Here is a 24362-nt window from a genome sequence, read left to right as displayed (position 1 = left end):
ACTGATCCAAACACTGCTCATCCAAAGTTTGCTTATCATTTCTGAATTAGGTAAGCAATAGTTTTGTCTCCGTAAATGGCAAGTTGCTAATACTTTGTTTTATTACAATTATTTATTTTATTTTGCAACACTCACACAATTGTTTTATGCTCATTAAAATATCTTGCTTAGCATAAAGAATAAGGAAATCTTATGCAAGTATACAAATCTAGGTGTTTCGAGCTACGCGAATGAAATTTTATGCTTTATAGCATTCTAGAATGTGTAATAATGCGATTAACAGACAAACACAAGAGTAAGCTGCAAGGTGCACCAAAACAAGCATTAACACCTGCATACTTTAGCCACTGTTTAGTCCTTTCTTTGCCGCCTACACAATAAGCAAAGCAGTATGAACTCCTCAAATATGATTCTGTGATGGATATCATTATATGGTTTCAGGAATACTTTGACAAAACGCTGTCAATAAACACAGTTCATCACTGCATCCACAAATGCAAGTTAACACTGTACTATGCGTAGCGGAAGACATACGTACACAGCGTCCAGAAACACTGCCGACTTCTCTGGGCTTGAGCTCATCTAAAATAGACTGATGCACAGTGGGAAGGTTTCAAGTCCACCCTTCAGACTGTTTAATCCTTTAAAATCCCAGCCTTATTACAAACAAAGGCTTAATATTCAGTAATTACCAGGACTTCAATGCAAACTATTGGAGCAATTCTTAGATTCTAGAAGTTTGTAATAAAACTTTGGGCCCGCCAGTGGACCCATGGCTTATTAAGATAATAATAGACGTTGTGGTCTCCAGGCCAAAGAAGACCATTAGACTGTTACCAGAGTAAATTTCAAAAGCCAGTATTAGTCATGCTATGGGAATTATTAGCAGTTATTATTACCAGTAACACTGAACACATTTTGGAGCAACATACGCTGCCTTCTAGACAATGTCTTTTTCAGGGACGCCAATCCTTAATTCAACATGACAACAGCAAAAAACACTGCACGCTACAACAGCATGACTGCATAATCAAAGAGTGCAAGTGCTAGACTGGCCTGCCTGCAGTCCAGACCTGTCTTTTACTAAAAACATATGCAAAATACAACAATGAAGGACCTTAACTGCACAGACAAACACTTGTATAACCGAAAACTGATAAATCCATCTTTCAAAACTGGATCAGTCTATGTCTTCAGTCCTCAAATGATTTTTAAGTGCTGTTAAAAGTAGAGGTGATGTAGCACAGTGGTGAACATGCTCCTGTCCAAAAATTTTTGGAACGTGTTGCAGGCATCAAATTTCAGAATGAGTGTATATTTTCCAAATAAACAAAGGTAAAGCATAAAATCTTGTGTTTGTGAACTGTTTTCACTTTAAGGTCATTTTAGGTCAAACAGATTTATTAGCATTTTGCATACTGTCCCAACTTTTTTAGAACTGGGTTTGTATTTTATTCCCAAACTTGAGCTGACTGTAATTTTTACTCCATACTACACTGAGCCTCAGAGACGCTGAGGGTCTGAAGTGATTTCAGCTGGAGATAAGGTCCCCAGGAGCCACTCTTAAAAATTGTTTACTTCCTCAGAGGCAGCTAACCACAGTCTTTTAGCCCTACTATTCCACTCCCTGTACTTACAATGGCCCATTTCAAAAAACAAACCATAGCGCACACTTGCTTTTCTCTCTCGCTCTCTTCCTGAGTGGAGAAACACTACGCGCCACTTACTTGACTGCGAGGGTAGGTCACACAAAAGCAAAAACACAGAGATTCCAGAACAAAATAGAAAAACAGCGCTAAAAAACACTCTGCGCTACAGCCGCTGTCGACAAAAGAACGTCATAATTTGTCCTTGTAGAAGACTCGCTGGAAAAATGTCAAGGCTTATACTTGCAGAACTACTACGTTCCTTCTCTTCCTTTTATAACTCATGAAGAAAGAAAAACTTTAGAAAAAAGGAGAAAACCAACACATCTCTTACAGCTGAACTCAGGTAACGCAGAAGGAGCTGAGCCTGTGGAACAGAGGCTGGATGAAAGTGGAGAAACTGCACATAACATTGTTTGGAAGTTGTTATCTCTACATTGCCTTCAGTTATACTGTTTCACAAGAAAGCCGCGGTGTAATTTTCTCCCCAAATCTGCAGACATTTCCGTTCATTGCTGTGTAATCATTTTGATCAACTTCTGATGCTGATGATAAGCAGCACAGGATAACCTTTAGAGAACGCCTGAACTTCCTGGCTTAAAGGAACATTCCAGAATGTTGCATCTTAACCTCTATCTGCTGCATCTGTACTGTACTGTACTGTCAGCTAGCACAAACAAAAACTTCCCCCTATGCTCAGAAAAGTAGAAAACTTCTTGACTCAAAATTCAATTATAACACAAGCCAATGGGCAGCTGCTGGTTTTCATGAACAAATGTTTAAAATGTGCCAATATATGACAAATTTGAAAATACAACTATTAAACAACAACAATTCAGGATTACGTTTTAGAATGGGACAAATATAAGAGAATGCTTTTCCAAAGCTGTGCTTATTAAGTTTTATCCAACTTTCTGACACAAGCAGTTTCTAGTAACTTCTCTTTTTTGGCATAAACAGTAAACAGGCAGGAGCCTGTGAAAACAGCCAAAGAGCAGAAGATCTGAAGAACAAAGATTGAGAAAGAAGTTCTTAGATCAGGCAAGGATGTTTCAACGGTAGAGAGACACCCAAGAGCCGCCGAGGCTGAAGTTGGCTTCCTATTTGCCAGCTTCTTGTTTGAATTTTCCTATTCCACCTTAAATAGCAGAGCAGTTACATTCTGAGAAGTGAAGGGTACTTTAACAGTGTTTACTTACTACAACAAACTCTTATATTTTACATTCAGTTGTCCCAGATACAGACCCTTTAAGGAACACTGCTTTAAGGAGTGTATAAGTAGATGAAAAATGTGTTTGAGCTCATACTCCAGTAAAAAGGTCTGAAGTGTGTGCTAAAGTGAGGGTTCCGGACCTGCTGAAGGCATCAGTCAGACGAGAGAAAGGAACACAGCTCTCAGCGCTGAAAAGGTCAGTTGATGGAGTGACAGAAATAGAAGAGGTGGAGGGATGGCGAGATGGAGTCGCAGCAAGAATGGAGGTTATTTTCACCTCTGAAATGACAGAGCGAGGACAAGCGTGCCCAGTCTGAGCTTTATGAGAAGCCAAATGCTCTCTTCAAACCTTACACTGCCCTGAGAGGATTAATATAGGACCAAAAAAGCTGCTACTGTCGTTTTACTGAGAGAGAGAGAGACAGAGAGAGAGGGAGAAGGAGAGAGAGAGAGGCCGAGAGTGAGACAGAGAGACCGGAAATGAGAACAGGAAAGAGAAAGAGAGAGTGCAAGCGAAAGAGAGAGAGAGGGAGAGAGAAAAAGAGAGACATGGTTGGAGGAAATGAGAAACAAAGAGAGAGAGAGATAATAGGAGAGAATGAGAGAGGTGGGCAGGGGGTATTTATAAAGAAAGCTGCTTTTCATAGACCTGAGGTCAAACCTGATGTGAGGCTGGAGTCTGAGAAAGATTTCACAGAGCTTCACACGAGTCACTATTAGCTACTGTACTAATCAAATGAGCTCACAATTAGCCTACAAGCTGCATGCACCACAGGACCAGCAGACACGGCTAAGGAGGCTGAAGCAAACACTTTGTACTGAAACACCACAGTGTGCTAAACTGGTCTGGACCACTGTTTACATGAATATTTCATTTGAGTAAATGGGTCTTGTCTTTTCCGGGTCTCATAAGATTAATTCAGTGTGTACGGTGTGTTAGTCACCTTACAGTAGAGCTGGACAAAACACTAGTACTCTGACTTCACTGCTACAAATGCTATACTGCAATACAACCCACAAAACGCAGCATTTAAAAACACCGGCGAACTGGTAACATGGTTACATATAGGCCTGTTATTATGAACAAAATAATTCACTTCTGCTGGAACACCTACAGAAACTCATCCGGAACGGTGATTGGTCAGGATGCTCACAGACACTGTGATTGGTCAGGATGCTCACAGACACTGATTGGTCAGGATGCTCACAGACACTGTCTGTAAACATCCTAACCAATCACAATCATGGTGGCTGTGAGCATCCTGACCAATCACAGTGTCTGTGAGCATCTTGACCAATCGGTGTCTGTGAGCGTCCTAAACAATCAGTGTCTGTGAGCATCCTAACCAATCACAGTGTCTGTGAGCATCCTAACCAATCACAGTGTCTGTGAGCATCCAACCAGACACTGTGATTGGTCAGGATGTTCACAGCAAATGCAGAACTGCCATAACAGTGTTTAGCACACCATTATGTGTAGCAGCCCTACACACTTAAACAAGACGGTTCTTCAAGGTTTCTTTAGTAAAGGCAATGGTTCTGTATAACAATCACAGTGTCTGTGAGCGTCCTAACCAATCACAGTGTCTGTGAGCATCCTAACCATTCACAGTGTCTGTGAGCATTCTAATCAATCACAGTGTCTGTGAGCATCCTGACCAATCACAGTGTCTGTGAGCATCCTGACCAATCACAGTGTCTGTGAGCATCCAACCAGACACTGTGATTGGTCAGAATGTTCACAGCAAATGCAAAACTGCCATAAAGATTTACAACCATATATGGTACAGCCCTACACACTTGTGTTGCTATATAGAACCATGTGTTGAACATGGTTCTATATAGCACCCAAAAGGGTTCTTCTATTGTTACAAGCTTGACATTGTAACAACAGAAGAACCCTTTGGTGCTATACAGATGAATTTTCAAAAAGGTTCTATATAGAACAATCTACTGCACATTCTGCATCAATCGATGAAGAACCATTTCATGATGCAAACAACCCTTTATTCATGTAAAGGGTTGTTTGAGTGTTCATGGTTCTATATAGAATTATTTTCTTTACTAAAGAACCCTTGAAGAATCTTCATTTTTAAGTGTGTAGTCTGGGAAGCTGCTTACATGAATATTTTATTTCAGTAAATGGGTCTCGTCTTCGCCAAGCCTCCAGACAAACTCTGAGTGCTCAGATGGTTAGTAGCCCTACAGTGCTGGTCCAGGGCCAGGCACTTCTTCCTCATTGCCTCCTCTTCCTCATCTATTGCAATGTATGGATTCCCCCAAGACTGGAGCCTGAAGAGAAAGCTTTTAGCGAGCACTCCAAACCTCAGCTTTAACAACACGCCGCTGTGAAAAACCCATTTAACTGTCCCAAGCTGTAACACTAGACTCACATCTAGTCAGATTTGTCTAAAAATCAATGTCTGGGTACCAAATCAGCCTCCTCTCTATACGAGCATGTTAATTAAAACTAATTAAGAAGGAAGGAATGCTACATAAAGCAGCATCACAGATACATTAAAACTTATGACCTCTCCTTTAACAGATATGCTAAGGCTGCCCACTGCTTCGCTGACTCTTTATTGACCACACAATGAAGAGTTTGAATAAAGGACGTATTCAAAGTCCTGGAAAGATAAACGACTATTCATAGAGAGCCAAACTGGGGTCATTTTTTCTTGGCCATAGATAAGGGTTGGTGCTGAGTCGAGCCTAATCTGTCTCATATTTTACACTCTGTTCTGCAGCATCCAGCAGCAAATAGTTCAAATCAATCAGCGAGACAGTGCCATTACACTAGCCTTAGCCTTAGGCGAGCGCTGCCGGCTAGCGCTAACAAATTCAGCCTGGGTTACAGGGCTAACGAGATCAGGGGTCAAATATGTCCAACTCCTCAAGGGAAGCATGCTGATCTACACCACCAAAAGTTTGGTGACACTTTATAAATGTCTGTAATACTTTTATTGGCCATCTTGGCAATTTTCTATGCACGACCAGCCAATGTGCACTGATATGCCAGATTCTTTGTATTAACTGAGTAAGTATGTAGTATTGTGTAATTATTTTGGGTAAAAAGTACCAGGTAGTTTTATGAGACATAAATATTGTACACAAACAACGTACAAAGAGTCTATTGCCTAGAAACAACACTGAATCTGTGTTTCTTATTACAGTGTTAATGGGTCTTTACCATTTACTCCAGAAAAGTATAATTTCATGCCACGTAACCGGAGGTGCTTCCGATTTATTTCCTGCTCAAACGTGACATTCCCATTGTAACTTAGTGTGAGTATAGCTGTACTTACTGCATTCTAACTCCAAACATGTTGGAGATATTTCACTGTGTCTTTTATCAGCTTAACAGATAGAACTTTAGTTGTTTCATCTTTCTTTAATTTTAAGTGCAAACTGTCTTGAAACTTATCACGATACCCAAAATAAGGATCTAGTACTTTGGTGTCTGTATCTCAGTTACCTAGTTAATACCTAGAGCTATAAAACAAAGTGTTAAACATCATCCCTGCTCTTGAAATTCTTTCTGCAGAGTTAAGTTGTGCTAATGTACCTGACCCAGCTAATAGGGTGGTCCCAGACTAAGGGTCATCATGGTCAACCAAAAGGCCTAATTTTCAACTAAAGGCAAAATCTGATCACAACTGATGCATGTAATCAATACGTTTAGTACAATAAAACATTGGTTAAACATATGTGGAAAATCCTCGCTACATGGTCCAAATATATAAGCATGTTTTGTTTTTCCAAAAATTACATTCTATGTGTTGAAATATCTATTTGAAGTATAGTTAACTTGTAAAAATAAACAAACAAATAAAGATGTAAATAAATCCAATCAGTCAATTTCAGAAGGAACCACTAAGGCTGGGCATTGAAATTCAACACTTTTACAGTATTGACTGAATTACTTTAATAACACAAAATGCCGAAACATTCTGTGCCACTTAACATCACATTTGAATAACTAAGCAGCTGATTTTATAAGCATGTTTTTCTCTTATTTTACTTTTTAGACTAATGCAATATTTGTTGTATTTAAAAGAAGGTACTAAATATGACAACGAAAAGAAAGGCGGCGATTAAAACATCATTTGTTCCTTTCACTCCCCTGCACTAGTCAGCGCAGACGTGTTCAAACAGTTTGAGCCGCATCAGATCAACAGTTGGATAAGAGTCAGCCAGGTGAAGCTATTTCACGGTTTCTGTGAGGGACATTAGACAAGAGATTTAATACCACTGTTAATGCAGAGCATCAGGAAAGCGCACATCTGCAGTAGAGGTTTGATTCCACTCCATATGCAGAATACAGCACAGCAACAGAGGCAGGAAAGAAAGTCCCTGCAGGAACATCAGTGTCATCTGTAGCCACAGTTTTACAAATGATGACAAAAATTCAATAAGAGTCAAAAGTGCAAACTATAACTAAAAACAATACAATTCACTGCCTTGAATGACCAACTATTCTACGTTGTTGAGGACGTTTTCATGGCACATACTGTACATACTATAGTATGTTTATTTTATATAAAATACTTTTATTTATTGTCAGTTCGGTTTGGTCTTATTGAAAGCAGATTTAAAGTAGATTTTTATCAATATAAGAAGCAGAAGTTGTTTTTTTATTAACTTGCAGTTTTAATGTTTAGTAAGTTTACTTAAAAGCATAAAAAAAAAACTTCTGTTTGTTTTCTGTCCAGGTGTACCTTGAATTTCAGTTTCGGTTAGGACTCTCATTTTGGGGGATCACTAATAATCATTATGAAAATTGCCAATTCAAAGTACACTGAATATTTTTTTTTCTTCTAGTAATCATGAAAGCCCTGGATATGGTACGGGTATGTTTTTTAACAAAGGCACCCTTTAATCCAGCGCCTCCAAAGTCCAGTCCAGTTCAAAGTTTGCTGTTTGTTAAACAACTTGACTCATCTCATCAGCTAATTACCAAATCTTTCATGAACTGAACTAAGTGGGTCAAAGAAGGGTAAATAAATAAATAAATAAATAAATAAATAAATAAATAAATAAGGGCAGGGGTCTCACAGGACCGGTACTAGAGAAGCATTAGTCAGACCATTAACAGATCTTTTGCATAAACAAGATGAGATGTGAGATGCAAGCATAGCGTCAAGAATAGCTAAACAGTACAAAACTTGTCTTGCAACGTAAAAATGTTGTTAGAAACAAACTTACACTGACATCATACTGTGACTATATTAAGCCTGTTAGCTGAACTGCAGCGTCATCGAGAGCAAACATCTTTCAGGATTCGGAGACAAAACGGAGGATGCAATTACCATTCCTCCTGTCTGTTGTGTAAATTGATTACAACTGCGAACTGCACACTCAGACACCCACAAACAGCACTAATTAAATAACAGCTGATTGATGAGCTTAATTACGGCGGGACGAACGGAAACATTTTATTGGATAATTGAATGCGTGAATAATAAAACTGATTATAGGGAAATAAGGGGCGGATACGTACACACAATCAATAAGGTGGAGAGGGTCTATTTCAGACAGCCGCTGGAGAATACACAAACTCAGCTACTCGACTGCTAATGCAGCAGTTACGCCACTTACAGCCAATCAGGAGAACAAACAACACTAATCCTGTCTACACTAATTCTAATAGGATTGAGTACATGATATTCATATAGCGCCAAAGTTGAACATACTTTAAAAAATCCAAGCTGTGCACTTCAGATCAGATGTTTTCGATTAATGCAACGCTATGCAGAAAAAAACGTCAGCTAGCTAAAGTGTCAGCACGCTAGCTATTCACATCGAACTGGAACATATAGTTGTATGCAAAAGTTTGAATGCCACCAGTCCAATTACGTCTTGTTGATTTTCTAGGTGATATGTATATATAGCTGTTTTTGGAACAAAACCTCGTGTTTCCAAAATGATAACTTTATAGGAGAAGGAAAAAACCTACTTTACTTTTAATGTATGTCAATGGAACCAGACTTTTTTCCCCCCCAAGTCATTCTGGGCCGTTTCTTCTGGTCCACTCTTGATGAAATTTACACACAATGTAAAGAGCAACAGGCATTACTGAAATCACTGATCATGTTAAAACTGGACAGATGTGAAGAGCAGAGATATCTGATTATTACTTGTCATCGCCAGCAGTCAGTATATTAACATCCTGAATCATCTTCCAACTGGGACTTTTTCATTTTGGATTAAATGGATTGTGATCAGCTCAGATAACTGCAATCAGGTGATTACATTATAACTATGAAAGGCCTAATATGAGTTGCTCCCTCTAACCATTTCTCTGCTTTGTCTTTATCTTTATTTCATGTAGTGAAAGCAAATTGACCTTTCCGAAACACTCTCTCTCTCTCTCTCTCTCTCTCTCTTCCCAGACAGACACTCACTCTGCTACTTTGTACACGTTTATTATACTCTCCCCTAGATTTTATCCATATTCCCAGCTCTCCCTCTCTCGCCCCATTCAGCACGCAGGGCTAATCGAGCGTGACACGTTCAAAAAAGCCAAAACTCTGCAGCCCCCCTTTACCCAAAATACGAGAGAGAGAGAGAGGAGACTCATGCGATTCTTTGCTCTTTCAACTCCACAGGGTCATTATTCAATCTGTCTGCGAGAAAGAGCGAGAGAAACAGAAAGAGAGCGAGAAAAAGACAGAGAGATAGAAACAAAGAAGAAAGAGAGCAAGTGAGAGAGAGAGAGAGAATAAGAGCAGAAAACAGAAAAAAGAGCAAGGAGGGGGGGGAGAGAGAGAGAGAGAGAGAGAAAGAGCAAATAAGGGAGCAAGAATGAGAAAGAGAGAAACGAAAAAGAAAAGAGGGAAAGAGCAAGAAAATAAAGCAAAGAAAGTAATGGAGGGCAACTAAGTGAGCAAGAGAGCGAGCGAGAGTGTGACAGAGAGATAGAGAAAGAGAGTGAGCAAGACAGAGTGAGCGAGGGGCGGGGGTGCCAAAGAGAAAGGGAAAGAGAAAGTGTGAGCAAGATAGACTGTGACAGACAGAGGGAAGAGTGAGAGAGAGAGAGAGAAAGAGAGAGCCCTCTAAATTCTCCTTTGCACCAGCACACTATCACAGACTCATTACAGACTCAAAGACCCCCACCTTCCCATGATTCCCTGGGGCCAGAGCCCGTGTGTGTTCTTTGAAAGATAAGAGATTCAAATTCAGCTCCTCCTGTTCTGTTTCTAAACCTCACTCTCACTCCACTCCACACACACAGCATCGCACATGGTCCGGTCCAACGTGATGATCAGGTGATCCAGTCTAGCAAGATGATCGGGTGATCAGGACTACTGTGATGGTTAGGTGATCAGGTCCAATGTGGCGGTCAGGTGATCAGATTTAACGTGACGGTCAGGTGATCCAGTCAAATGTGACTGTCAGGTGATCTAGTCTAACGTGATTGTCAGGTGTCTAATGTGATGACCAGGTGTTCAGATCCAACATGATGATCAGGTCTAATGTGATGATTAGGTGATCAGGTCAAACATGATGATCAGGTGATCAGCTCTAACATTATGATCAGGTCAACAATGATGATCAGGTGATCCAGTCTAACGTGATGATCAGGTGACCCAGTCTAACGTGATGGTCAGGTGATCAGATCTCACATGATGGTCAGGTCTAATGTGATGATCAGGCGTTCAGATCTAACATGATGATCAGGTGATCAGATCTAACACTATGATCAGGTCTAACTTGATGATCAGGTGATCGGGTCTAATGTGATGATCATGTGATCAGATCTAACATGGTGATCAGGTGATCAGATCTAACACAATGATCAGGTAAGCTGGTCTAATGAGATAATCAGGTAATCTGATCTAGCGTGATGGTCAGGTGATCAGGTCTAACATGATCAGGTGATGTGATCTAACATGATGATCAGGCGATTCGATCTAATGTGGTGATCAGGCGATCCAGTCTAACGTAATGATCAGGTCTAATGTGATGATCAGTTGATCAGGTCTAATGTGGTAATTGGGAGATCAGATCCAACATGATCAGGCGATGTAATGTATAATAAAATTGTTGCGCATCATTAAAATACACTATAATGAAAGAGTGAATGGAGATACAGTTAAAGGCAGACATAATTAACCTCCTTGATCTCAGTGGAGGATTATTAGAACATCATTTCAGATGAAGCTCATTTCACTATCACACACTGATTGGCTGCTTCTGAACCAGCGTCCTCTCATCAGCAACAGATGACCCTCATCAGTACAGAGGAAACAAGGCTTGTCTAAAATTGCTCAGTTCTCCTCTAAACTATGGCTACACAATATATCACTATATTACAATCTTTTATATTGAAATTGCAATTTGAAGAAGTACAATTTCTTTATCACAAGAGATGCAATTCTGTATTACATGAAGAACCTTGTCTTACCAAGTTTTCCAATTAGAAGCAACCAGACGCCCACATGAAGTGTACTCAATTACTCAGAACCATTAGCCAACTGTGTTTGCACACAGAGGAATTAAAAGAATTAACCCATCCGTGCAGTGAAACACCCACATACATGCACACTAGTGAACACACACGCTAGGGGGCAGTGCGCACACTTGCCCAGAGCGGTGGGCAGCCCTATCCATGCTGCCTGGGGAGAAGTTGGGGGTTAGGTGCCTTGCTCAAAGGCACTTCAGTAATGTACTGTCGGCTGAGGGCGATCGAACCAGTGCCTGACGGCTGAGGGCGATCAAACCGGCGCCCTTCCGGTCACAAGGCTGGTTCCCTAACCTCCAGCCCACGACTGCCCCACATGACAACCCAACTACAAGTGCCAGTCCAGCACACTGCGTCCAGTGTTCAAGCCTCAAGCTAGAAAATATGAATCTGCTGGTCTTCTTGGCTAAATTAACAGACGTGGATCTTATTTAATAGAAAATGATCGCACTTTAAAATCACAATACTGGTCTGACAAATCACAATTAGATATTTTCTCCAAATCGTTCAGCCCTAAGTTATATTGTAATATTGACCTTTGCTATACTGATATTCTTGACCAATGGCATCCTGACCTATCACAGTTCCAGATCAGCATTTCTGCTGATGTTTTGATGAATCAGAGTATTCAGGTAATCCAAAAGTACATTATTTTTGTAAAAAAATCATGCAGGCCAATCTTTAAACAAGTCAGAGTTATTCACTGATGCATTTTAACATATTGCAGGACAAATATCACAATTTCAGTGAGTTGTTATAGTAGTATTTTGCAGCTCTACTCTGAACTATTCAATAGTATAGTATAGTGGCCAAAACTGAAAAATTAATGAAGTGGAAGATGAAAAAAACTAAAATCTAAAGTACGCAAACATTAAACACCATTCAGCCCCATAATTCCAGCAGTACAGAGGAGCATGGTGGTTAGACAACTTTCAGAAGATTCTTAATAATCAACAGATCACTGTCATTCTTCATTCAGGCCTGGCGTCAGGGGTCATCTAGTGGGGAAATGTCCCACCAACTAATCATCATGCCCCACTAAAACTACTATCTTCTACACGCTTCTATAGCGGCAGTCAGCAAGTGAAAGTGCACTGCTGTGCTGTGCGTGCCGGGTGTTAAGGGCCTCATTGATTAATAGAGGAGAGTTTATGCATCATGTTGTATCAGCTGTAATTTAAGGATGTGCCGTATATTGTAGGAAGGTAAATCAACAGACAAATTTCCTAGATCTACGGCCGAATGGCAGCATTTGGTTAGAAAAACACGCCAACGGAGCCGCTTACCTGAACGGCTGGGGTGCTTCTTTCAGTAATCACTCGTCTGCCGCTATGTGGTCACTTACAGTCTGAGTTAATGGTACTGAGAGAGCAGTAGGGTCTCACGGCCCGTCGCTTCAACCAAGCCAGAAAAAACACTGCAAGTCGCTAATACTGACTGAGTGAACGACGGTGACATTTACTGCACTGATGCTCAGAGATCAGCACGAGAGAACACGACACACATGAGACAAATGACTTGAGGAATTTGGATGTGAAACAAAATTCAGCTCCGTTTTTGAGCCAGAGAAGCTGCGGTGTGCTGATTATATAAAGGCAAATACTAAATAGATACAGTAAATAAACAAAACTAAATTTTCTTAAGCATGTATTAAAATAATCCAAGTAAATACCATCTAGCCAAGCTGAGTGTGTTTTATTTGTGATGGAGAACACAGATTTTACCAAAATAAAATATTTTAAAACTGTAACTGTATAAATATCAGGACTTATATGTGAGTTAGGTTAGGTAGAACTAGTATCGGCCGATACAAAAAAAAAAATCAGGTATCTGTATCGTATGGGAAGGGAAAAAGTGGTATCGGCGCATTTCTACTACATACTGTTTACAACTTATCAAAACTTCACTGCTGAATCAGTTATGTGATAAGGTAAAGACTGTGATATGGTAAAAAAACGTTATAAAAATTTTCATTCTCCTTTCGGATGTGAATCAAGCCAATGCAACGACACATAACACAGCATGATGTTTAATCGTTTTTCCACACCTTCCACTCCAGTAAACTGCTACACATTATCTGCAGAAACAACACTCCGTATCACTTCATTGTGAATGTGTGGAACTACAATGCCGTAGGCCGAATAAACGGTGTTAGGAAAATATGCTCATGGCTGTGACATCACATCCATGATGGATTCAAAGTGGCTTGTTTTATTGCTTGTTTTCCGAATATGAACAGCACATTTGTGTGTGTGGATGTGTACTGACCGAGCAGTGGTTGTGTTGCTGCAGTAACGTGGGCACGTCTCCTCCTATAGGCATCTGTTTGGTGAGCTCATCGTCCTTCAGGCAGATCCACCTCCACAACTCCTCTAGAACAGATAACAGCCTGCTCCAGCGCTCCGCACTGGCCTCCAGATGAGCCCTACACACACACACAGAAACATGTTTTTAAACAGTGTCAGGACACGGGGTCACATATGGGTCATATATGAACAAAGTGTAGATATATATGTGTGTGTGTGTATGTGATTGGGTGTGCGTTGTGTGAGCGAATGTGTGTGTTTATGTCAGTGTGTGTATTTATATTCGATAGTGTATGTGTGTACTTGTTGTGTGAGTGTGTGTATATTTGTGTTGATGTTAATGGAGCTGAACAACAGTCCGGTGTCAGCAGCTCAGTAATTATACATGTCCACTAATTAATCCCTAACGGGAGTTAAATAATAAAACAGCCTGGTCCACTATTCACACACACACACACACACAGACACACACACAGACACACAGACACACACACACACACACACACACACACAGACACACAGACACACACACACACAGACACACACACACCTTAATCCATCTGATTCCCTTCCTCTTCTTATGTCTCATTTCCTCCTCCTCTTTTCTTCTTCCATCTCTCTTTTAGCCGCCCCTTTTTCTCTTTGCTTCTCTGTCCATCCACTGCTCCCTTTCTTTCTCAGTGCCTCAAACCCTCAGTCGCTCAAATCCTCTCCTCTTCATCTTTCCCTTGCTTGTTATACTCACTCGACCCTCTCTCTTCTCTCGCTCGTCTGTCCTCCATCTATACTTTCCTATCTCCTCTTATTAAAGGCCTGTCTCTCTCTGTGTCTCTCGCTTCATCTCTCTCTCTCTCTCTCTGTCTCTTCTTATCTATCTTTTTGTCTCTCTAGTAGAAAATAATATTTTTCCTGGTGAAGTCAAGCAAGTATAGTTGATCTTCTGCATCAGGCCAAAATGAGAATGAAAACTAGCCGACAGCAAGACTGGAGCACGCACCGAACACAAACAACCACACTCCACAAAGAACTACATTTTGATATCGTCGCTGTCTAAAGAAAAACATATCTCCATTTTTGTCCATTTTTATTTATCTACATCGTCTGTCCTTTATATTGCGTGGAAAACCCATAATGAATTGACCAACAGAAATACTCCAAAATAGCTTGGAATAAAACCTCTTTACATTAACTCACATTAAAAGTAAGCATCTAAAACAATTTTGACCTCTCCTGTAAGGTTACAATTTGAGATATTTGTTTTCTTTGGACAGTGACGATACGTAGTACACATATACTTGTACATTTAATACATATACACATACAGCATGTGAGCCTTGCATTTGTATCAGTGCCACAAACACTACTACGCCAAGACCACTGTACATGAGAACGGTCCATCGCCCAGTTCATATCCAGTCAGTGGTGGGTCTATGGTGATCTCATCTCACTGATGGACGGGGTAGAAGGGGGCTGATAAACTGTGCAGAAACAGATGAGCTACCGTCAATAATTATATGTGGGGATGTTCTCATGTTCCGATTCAGGCATGTCTTTGCTATAGCGAGCAAATTAAAAACTATTAAAAAACAAAATCTCACCTATTCATAATTACTCTACCCATCTTTGCTGAGTAGCTGGTTGAACCAACTCTTACAGCTATTACAGCCAACCAACTTTGGATAAGTGTTTATTAACTTTGCACAGCGTGACGGAGCAAGCTCTGCCCCTTCCTCTGAGCAAAACTGCTAGACAGCAGCTTCGAGGTCTTGCCACAGATGTTCGATGGTGTTATGGTGAAGGCTCTGACTGGGCCACTCAAGGACATCAATTTTCTTCATTTTAAGGCACTTCAATGCTGCCCTGGCAGTGAGCTTTGAGTCATTGTCCAGCTGAACGACGACCTTCCTCCCCAGTTTGAGCTTTCTGGCGGAATAGAGGAGGCTTTTATCCAGGATTTCTCTGTAACGTACACTATTCACCTTCCCATCAATCCTTACCAGAGTACCAAAGGATCTCTGTACCATGATGCTACCACCATCTGACTTTACAGAGTGGATGATGTTAGCTGGATGATTTAAAGTACTAGATTTATGCCACACATACTGCTTAGTACTCAAGCCAAAACGTTCCACTGAAGTCTCATCAAACCACAAGACTTTCCGCCACATTTTTGGAGTGTCTAAGTGTCCGCTGCAAATTCTTCACAAGCATGAGTGTCAGTAAGTGCTTCTTTCTTGTCACTCTTTCATAAAGGCACTTTGTTGAGCTGTGAACATCAACTTTAATTGCAGACGCTGCCTTCTGCAACTCAGTCAGAGTAATAGCTGTTATCACAGCATCAACTCTACTGTGTGTCCCTCTTGTTTCGTGACTGTTTATGGGGGTGGTCTTTATGGTGGACTGAACTGAGCTCAAAGTACATTCAGATCCTTTGAGATGGTCTTGGATTCTTCCTACAGCTTTAATCGGGCCTGAAATATTGATCCAAACTCAAATATAGCACGAGAACTTTCTGAACCAAGCCTGACCCGACACCATGTTTTGGGCCCGAACTCAATCTGGGCCTGTCCAAACCTGACTTGTCAAGTTTTGAGCCTGAAACTGACCCAACACATAATTGTATAACACAATTCTGTCCTAAACTGAACCAAACTGAACCATCATGACCTGAACTGCAGAACAAAACCTGACACGATAGCGCTGATTACAGTGTAGTGATAATAATAGCCATCAGTAGAGCTGATGGGAGCAGCCAGGTTCCGCTGGGTTCGGACAAACTCTTCAAGCTCTGACCCCTCCCCAGATTTGCACTTCTCCACAGTCAGATCCCTGACTTGTGAATGCCCAGTGAGAAATTTTCATAATTCAAAAGAAGGCAAGACGTCTGTTTGCATGCTCTGATTCATGGTCATAGGCTGGTTGATTTGACCCCCTGATGATGTACAATGACTGTATGCTGGCTGATGTTTCCAGTCTTGCTGTTCACATTATTGTTTTGCCGACCAAATTCTAGATAATTTGACGTGAGTGTTCTGCATGTGTTGACGGGGCTGCTGACCTTATGTTGGCCGATTTGACCTTGAGCTCGTTCCAGCGCTGGTTCATGTCGTCCAATCTCTGCTGAAGGAAGACGGCCTCCTCTGAACTGCCCAGAGCCTTCACCATCCTCACTTTATTCCCCTCCACACTCTTAAACACATCATTATGGGCATCAATCTCCGCCTGGATATCCTACAAACACAGGCAGAAAGAGGGAGCGGTCAGATTAAATCAGACACTCCAGCTGAAAGACATGGAGAAAGTATCATATTGAATTCTGCTGTAAAAAAATGCAAGTGTGAAATTCTCTGCAAATGTATTAGTGAACCATTGCTAGTGGTTAAAGACTCGTCTGCATTATTTCCACCAAATGTTATTTCCATGTGTTAAATCATGTGAACGCTTTCGCTCATCAAAGCGCAATGGAAACGCTGATGTGCAGCAAACAATTTTGTTGTTTGTATCCAAATCATAATAATTAAATGACACATCGCACAGTTTCACTAAACATAAGAAAAAAGAATCCGTGAAGAAATCAATTTAAAAAGGAACTGTAATCACATTCTAACATTCAAAATCCATTAGTCTACAAACATGCTGATAAGAGATGTGCTGGCTGATGCTCCAGACTGTGGCCGAACAACAGGCTTAATTACAAACTTTGCTGCTTGATCAAAATGAAACAGCCAACAGCAAACAAATCCAGAGAGAGAGACGACTGGATGCTGTCTGGCCGATAAAACTGTCTCTACCTCACACCTGCGTGCAGAAGCAAAAGTGTAGACACCTGAGAAAAGCAGAATTAAAGATGTTCATCCGGTCAATAAGTGTTTACTTGCTAAAATATCATTGCCAAGAAAGACATTAATGCACAAAGTAGTGATTTTATGTATTCCACCTTATGGATATCATCAGAAACCTGGCTTGGCTAATCAACACTTCATTAGGTTAAACAAAGAGTGCTGCTGATAGGCGTCCACGCACTGACTTTCAGAGAAATTTCAGAGAGATATTTTTCCATTTTCAGAGAATGTATGGAGGTGTGTATGCATGTATGGATGGATGGATATATAGATAGACAGACAGACAGATATCTATACATCTATATATCACTGCCCCAATCTCAATCTGACAATAGCGCACATTCTATTACCACAGACACAATACAGTATTTTGAATTTTGTATTTTGAAAAGAACCGAATTCTTATTGACTCAAATAGCACTTATCTCAGAGGTCAGTGTGCAGGTGCTGAAGCAGCTTCCCTTCGTCTTCTGTTATAAATGCATTTTAAATTGACAGGTTTTCTGTTCATCTGTAAATACAGAGAATTTGCTCAACCTTATTCTCTGTGATAATCAACCAGACGCTACAGACGCAGCAGACAGAGACCAGACTGAAAACTCTGGCGTGTTTCTTTAAGGCTGTGGACAGGCTTAAATGCCATCTCCTAAAGAAAAGTACAGATGGTCAGTGGCCCTCAGCCGCAGAGAGCCTCAGAGATCTAAATTGATTCTACCAGCTAAAGTCAATAGCAGTGAACGGACAGTCACGTCAACACACTGCAGTCAATCAGACTGATTTCACACCTCCACAACAGAGAAGCAGGAACAGAACACTGAGTGGAGGCAGGAAAAAGAGACAGTAACTGACTGGAGGTGTAAAGAGAGAGAGAGAGTGTGAGAGAGAGAGAGAGAGAGAGAGAGAGACAAAGAGATAAGACGAAAGATAGATAAAGAAAAAGAGAAACAGAGGCACAAAGAAAGGGAGCGTGAGAGAGAGAAAGACATTAGAGAAGGAGAAGAGAGAACATGAAAGCAAGAAAGAGGAGACAGCAGCACAATACGAAAAGAGAGAGAAAAAAATATGAAAGGGGAGAGACAGACAGAATGAGAGGAAGAATGTGTGAGAGAGAGAATATGAAAGAGGGGAGAGAGAATATGAAATGGGAAGAGAGAGAAAGAGAGAATATGAGAGGAGGGAGGAGAGGGAGAATAGGAGAGAACTTGAGTGAGAGAGAGAGAATACGAAAGAGGGAAGAGATACAAAATGAGATATAGAATATGTGACAGAGAGAGATAGAGAATACAAAATAGAGGGAGAGAGAGAACAAAAGAGACAGAGAGAGATTATAAGAGAGAGAGAGAGAGAGAGAGAGAGAGAGAGAGAGAGAGAGAATAGAGATAGTTGGGTCTTTTCCAGCTCATTCACAAAGTGCTCTTTTCCATCACATGTTCACTCTCTCCTTCAGACACACACACACACACACACACACACACACACACACACACTACATTAAACTGTGTCTAATAGACATAGAGCTGTGATAAACTGAGTAAGGGGTCTCACATTTCACTCCATGTTTTATTTATTAGTCCAATTTGCTGAAAACTAGCTGACTCCTCTCACCACCCCCCACCCCCCCACCCACAAAATGACAGACTCGTGTGCAGGTACGTACACAAACACATCAACGTGCTTCATCCCATGAGAAATCAGGGACAAACAAAAAGAGCTCAGTTCAATCCCTCAAAATCCAGAAGCCAACAGACACGGCTGGAAAACAACAGCAGACTCACTCTGTAACTGTTACTCAGTTTACCTTCGGCTCTGCTCTTCTAGGACGCCTGAATTTCATACACACTTTTGTCATACAGTGTCAGAAACCACATTAAAAATCAATTAGAGATGACTTACAGGGAAGCTTCACTGAGCTTTCAAAATTTTCAGCATAATTAAAGCATTAAGATGTAAAGATGTTATGAAATGCTCCGGTAGTAGGAACCAGACATCTGAAGAGCTGAATGCCTCTAAAAGCTCCTTTAAAGCAGAATGTTTTTACACTAAATCATTATGAATACACTGCCTGACGCCAGAGACACCGTTTTATAATAGCTTTTGGCCTAAAATTGGCCTAAAATGTTCATGATGGAGAGATACAGGCAGGGCATTGTATCAGTATTTTACCATTAACATCGCTGCATGTAAAAACTCAGACAACACATACAGGTTCACTTGTCATTTCGGACAGTAAATGGCTATTTCTGCCTAGTAAACTTCAGGACCCCTGGTTCCTATCATTAACACGTAAGTAAAAAGTTTCTCTACAATGAACCATTTCACATCAAACCACTCTGAATGATGTGCATACATCCCAATCACTGAATTATGCAGATTTTTTTTTAAATTGGTGGAATTCCCCTTTGACTACTCCACTCTTTTTTTTGAGGAAAGGATGCATAATGCTAAATAATGCTCATAAGCTTTCATCACGTGTTAGCTGCACTAGCCTTAGCTCTAGCACAGGAGTTACAGGAGTTATATCTAACACAGTTTTAACAACAAATGGTATTAAATGCTGGAGTTAAAGTAGCCTATAAATGCTTATTCACCCTTTGCTATGGTGACTGCTGGTCACCATAGCAACGCAAACAATCTCACCTATCCAGTAGCTAACGAAAGGAGAAAAATTTAAGACAAACATCGATAATTTGGAGACAAATGGACTTTGCATTTCTGCATTTATAAGCACCACAGCTGGTTTCCTGATACGTTTAATCTGCAATGTCAAACTGTCGAACACTTAAAAAGTTCTAAATTTAAGAATCTAAAAGCAGCTTCTCGTTCGAATTTTCCCATTCCATCTTAAATGGTGCCTGAGGGCCCAGAGTGTAACTGCTGCGCCATTTAAGGTGGAACAGGAAAATTCGCCTCGTAGAAAATCAAACATTGAGAGACATTTTACAAGAAACTATTCTACTTTTGTGGAAAAGTTTCCTGCTGGAGATTTTCTGCTGCGTTTTCTTTTATATTACAATTGTTTAGCCTACACTAGAACATCAGCACATACTGAGACATAATTAGAGCCAAGAGGGTAAAATGGACATAAAATGTGGCTCTCAAGGTGGTTAGATTTTTGTTTAAAGGACAAAATGGCTCTTCTTAACATTTGGGTTACCGACCCCTGTTCTAAAAGTAAAAGAGGCAAACTTCAGACACCACGCATGCCTCGACTGATTGACTACAGTTGGGGTAAAGGGAGAAAACTGTGTACATCTGATTTGTTGCTGAACTAGTCCTTTAACTGCATACAGTGGGCCTTTAAAAGGTCTCTCTGTGTGTAGAGGTTGGCTGGTCAGAGTGCTGGAGGCAGTAATGGAATCTGTCCCAATGAGAGCGGCTAATCAATGAGAGGAGATTGCCTGGGTTGGACCACACATACAGAGGCTGAGCATGGGCTCATCAGGTGTAGAGACTGCAGGCACCAGAGTAAGCCCCCTCTTCCTGTGCGCTCGTACTAAACAGACTGCATTATAAGGCTGGGTTTGCTGGGTTGACTGGCTGTGTGTGCTCTCACAGCTCTACAGGGAAACACACAGGAAACTCAGCTTCTGCTGTTATTTGTCAAAAGCTCATAAAGAAAGATTTTACTGTGACCACTTCAACATGAAACGACTCAACACACGACTCAAGAAAAAAACAGCACTCTTCACACACAGCAGCGCAACACACACACACACACACACACACACACACACACACACAAACGAACCAGACGCTATCACACATAAGCTCCAGGCTGCCTGACCTATTAAATTAGGCAATAAAAGCGTTTGACTTTAATAAGTTAAATAATTGCTTCTGGCACATAACAAGTCCCCTGTGATACCATTCATCTTTCATTTCAACTAGACTAACCTAAAAAAGCAGCCATATTCATGCAAAGAAAGATGGAAAGAAAGAACGAAAAGAGAGAAAGATGAACAGACACATACAGACACTGAAGATGCCATTTCAACATGACCTTTCGCTGTTTGTTTACTGAAGACCTCCAATCGACTCTCAAACACAGAGAGACTTAGACGAACATACAACACACTCAGACATCTCCAGTCTGGACAAAGACAGCAGGAGAAACAGAAACAGGTAAGAATGAGAAAGAATTTGAAAGAATTTGATTTGATTCTGATTCTTCAGGAAATCATTTAATTAGAGTTCATTAGGAAAGGAGTCGATTCAGACTCTAATTATTCAAGTACGCTTCATTATAAAACAAATTCATTGTGATTCTTCAGGAAATGATTCAACTACAATTCATTAGAAACTATCTGATTCAGATTTTGTCTAATTCATGATTTTATTCCAATTCTTTTGGGAAAGGATTTACGTTCTGTTTCTTCAGGAAATGATTCATTTACAATTCCTTAGGAAATTATTTGATTTCATTACATTTTTTAGGAAATAATTAAATTAAAATGAGTTCTTTGGTAAATGATTCAATTAGATTCTGATTCTTTAGAAATTCATTCAGTTCCAGTTCATTGGAGATGCATTAGAGATTCTTTAGGAAACAATTTGTGTACAATCCATTAGAAAATGATTAGATCGTGATTTGATTACAAGTTTTAAAACAATTCAATTGTGATTCCTTTGTACAGACGTGCAAAAGTTTAGGCGCATCTAGTCAAATTATACATTATGCTGATTTTCTACGTGAAAATACGTGAAAAAATCCTCTACGGAAAACACACTTCCTTTGATCTCTTGCAAACGTTATGGAACTTTCAATACTTTATTATTATTATTATTATCCAATAAAAAGTAAATAGAAATTGTGCACTAAAATGAGCAGAAATGACATTTGTTCCTGTAGAGATTGTGTTAACTTATTTTCACTTAGAAAATCCACAAAACATGTAATTTGCATTTTGCATACATTATTCAGTTATAATTAGAAAACAATTATTCACTAGATAATTAATCAACACATTATAAAGTCTCTAATTTCACCATGATTCAATTCAGTTATTAAGGTATGAATCAGAATCTTTTCAAATAACACAATATGACTCGAACACTATTTACACTAATGATATCTAGTTTATTTACTAGTGGAATTCAAATTCTCTTTATGGTACAAAGAGCCTGAGAATTTTATTTTGGCTTAAAAAGAGCACAACCTTTTTATTCCTCTCTTCTGTGTGTGTGTGTGTGTGTGTGTGTGTGTGTGTGTGTGTGTGTGTGTGTGCCAATTTCTCTCAGGACAGGAGAGCCAAAGCGAAGCCAAAGTACCTCCTCAAATCTCTTTAGCAGCTCATGAAGACTGAAGTTCAGGCCGATCATCATGTCTCTCTTATCTCTATATAAAAGTGAAGGATGAGGAAGAAAGAGAGAGAAGGATGGAGGTGGTCTCCAAGACCCCCCTAAGAGTTCCTACAGAGAGGCACTATCCCGCTTTTTTGTGGAAAAACACAGTTCCGGCCTGTTTTTACCCGTATGCGTGCTGTAGTACAGCTGAGCTGCAGCAGTAGCACCATGCTCCAGTGTTTAACGGACAGTGCTGTAAGATCCTGTGGCCTTTAGGCTCTGGAGGTAGAATGGACAGTTCACATCTTTACTCCAAATATCAGGCTTTCCCTCAGTCTGCCTGAAAAGTTCAAGCTGCCCTATTCGTGCCTGGTTTGCTCAGTTTTGAATTATACCCACATGTGCTCGCTCGCTCTCTCTCTCTCGCTCACTCACACACACACACACATACACAGAAAGTGGCCTGTTCCTGGCCTGGTCTCCTGTGACCCTGCAGCAGGCAGTTTGTGCTCAATTACCCCAGTGAAAGGCTCTCTGTGTGGGGCAGGCAGAAGGACAGGGCTGGGGGCGGACCTGAGCTTCACTCAATCACACTATACACACACTACACACACAGGGTAAAGGTGCGAGAGCAGGAGACGCGCGGAGATCAGCTCCATGACAGCTGTCGGTGAGAAGGAAGTGATCCAAAGTCTATGTTAGAGGTGAGAGCGAGCCACGGCAGATTCCGGCAGTGCACATCTCTGAGCTCACAATGATTCGACAGTGATTCTGGTTCTTTAGTCAATGATTCGATTCAATTAGACTTGAATTCTTTAGGAAATTATTCAACTTGATTGGATTCTTTGGTTAACTACTCGATTTGATGATGATTCTTCAGAAAACTACTGAACTTGATTAGAGTTCTTCACAAACTTAATCAATTTGGTAGGATTGGTTAGAAAAAATATTTCATTTGATTACAGTTCAAGAAATTAGTCACTATATTCTTATTCAATATTCTTCACAAAACTATTTAAGTAATTCCATTTCTTCAAGAAATGATTTAATTCAATTATGATTCTTCAGAAAACTATTTTACCCGATTATGATTCGTTAGGGAACAATTCAATTCCATTAAACTTAGTAAAATATTTCATTTGATTACAGTTTAAAAAATCGATCACTTCAGTTATGATTCTTTAGGAAACTATTCAATTCAATCACAATTCTTCATGAAATGATTCAATCTGATAAAGATTCTTTAGAAAACTATTTCATTCAATACATGTCTTCAAGTAATGATTCATTTCAGTTGTGATTCTTTAGGAAACTATTCAATTCCATTTCAATTCTTCATGAAATGATTCAATCTGAGATCCTTTAGAAAACTATATTTCATTTATTACATTTCTTCAAGAAATGATTCTATTCAGTTATGATTCTTTAGGAAACTATTCATTTTAATTACAAATCTTTAGGAAACAATTAGACTCAATTGTGATTCTTTCAGAAATCGTTTGATTACAGTTCTTTAGGAAACAGATTAGACTGGATGAAATGTCATCATTTTACCATGATTTGATCTGATTTCATTATTTTGGCATGACACCAAATTTAAACACCAAA

At 40.1% G+C, this 24362-nt stretch overlaps 1 protein-coding gene across 7 annotated transcripts in view; it reads right to left on the bottom strand.

Annotated features, from left to right (window-relative positions):
- Positions 1-24362, bottom strand: part of LOC118821931 (utrophin-like) — a 301986-nt gene that overhangs the window by 104803 nt on the left and 172821 nt on the right. For all 7 annotated transcript variants that reach the window (XM_036590622.1, XM_036590623.1, XM_036590621.1 and 4 more), the window contains 2 exons: positions 16688-16860; positions 13592-13748 (listed from right to left, as the gene is read on the bottom strand). In XM_036590622.1, the coding sequence (XP_036446515.1) occupies positions 13592-13748; positions 16688-16860 (330 nt within the window). The remainder of the gene's footprint in view (positions 1-13591; positions 13749-16687; positions 16861-24362) is intronic.

The sequence above is a fragment of the Colossoma macropomum genome, unplaced genomic scaffold (genome assembly GCF_904425465.1).
Source record: "Colossoma macropomum unplaced genomic scaffold, Colossoma_macropomum, whole genome shotgun sequence".
Classification (NCBI taxonomy): Eukaryota; Metazoa; Chordata; class Actinopteri; order Characiformes; family Serrasalmidae; genus Colossoma; species Colossoma macropomum.
The sequence above is the reverse complement of the archived record's forward strand: the minus strand, read 5'-3'. Positions and strand labels throughout refer to the sequence as shown.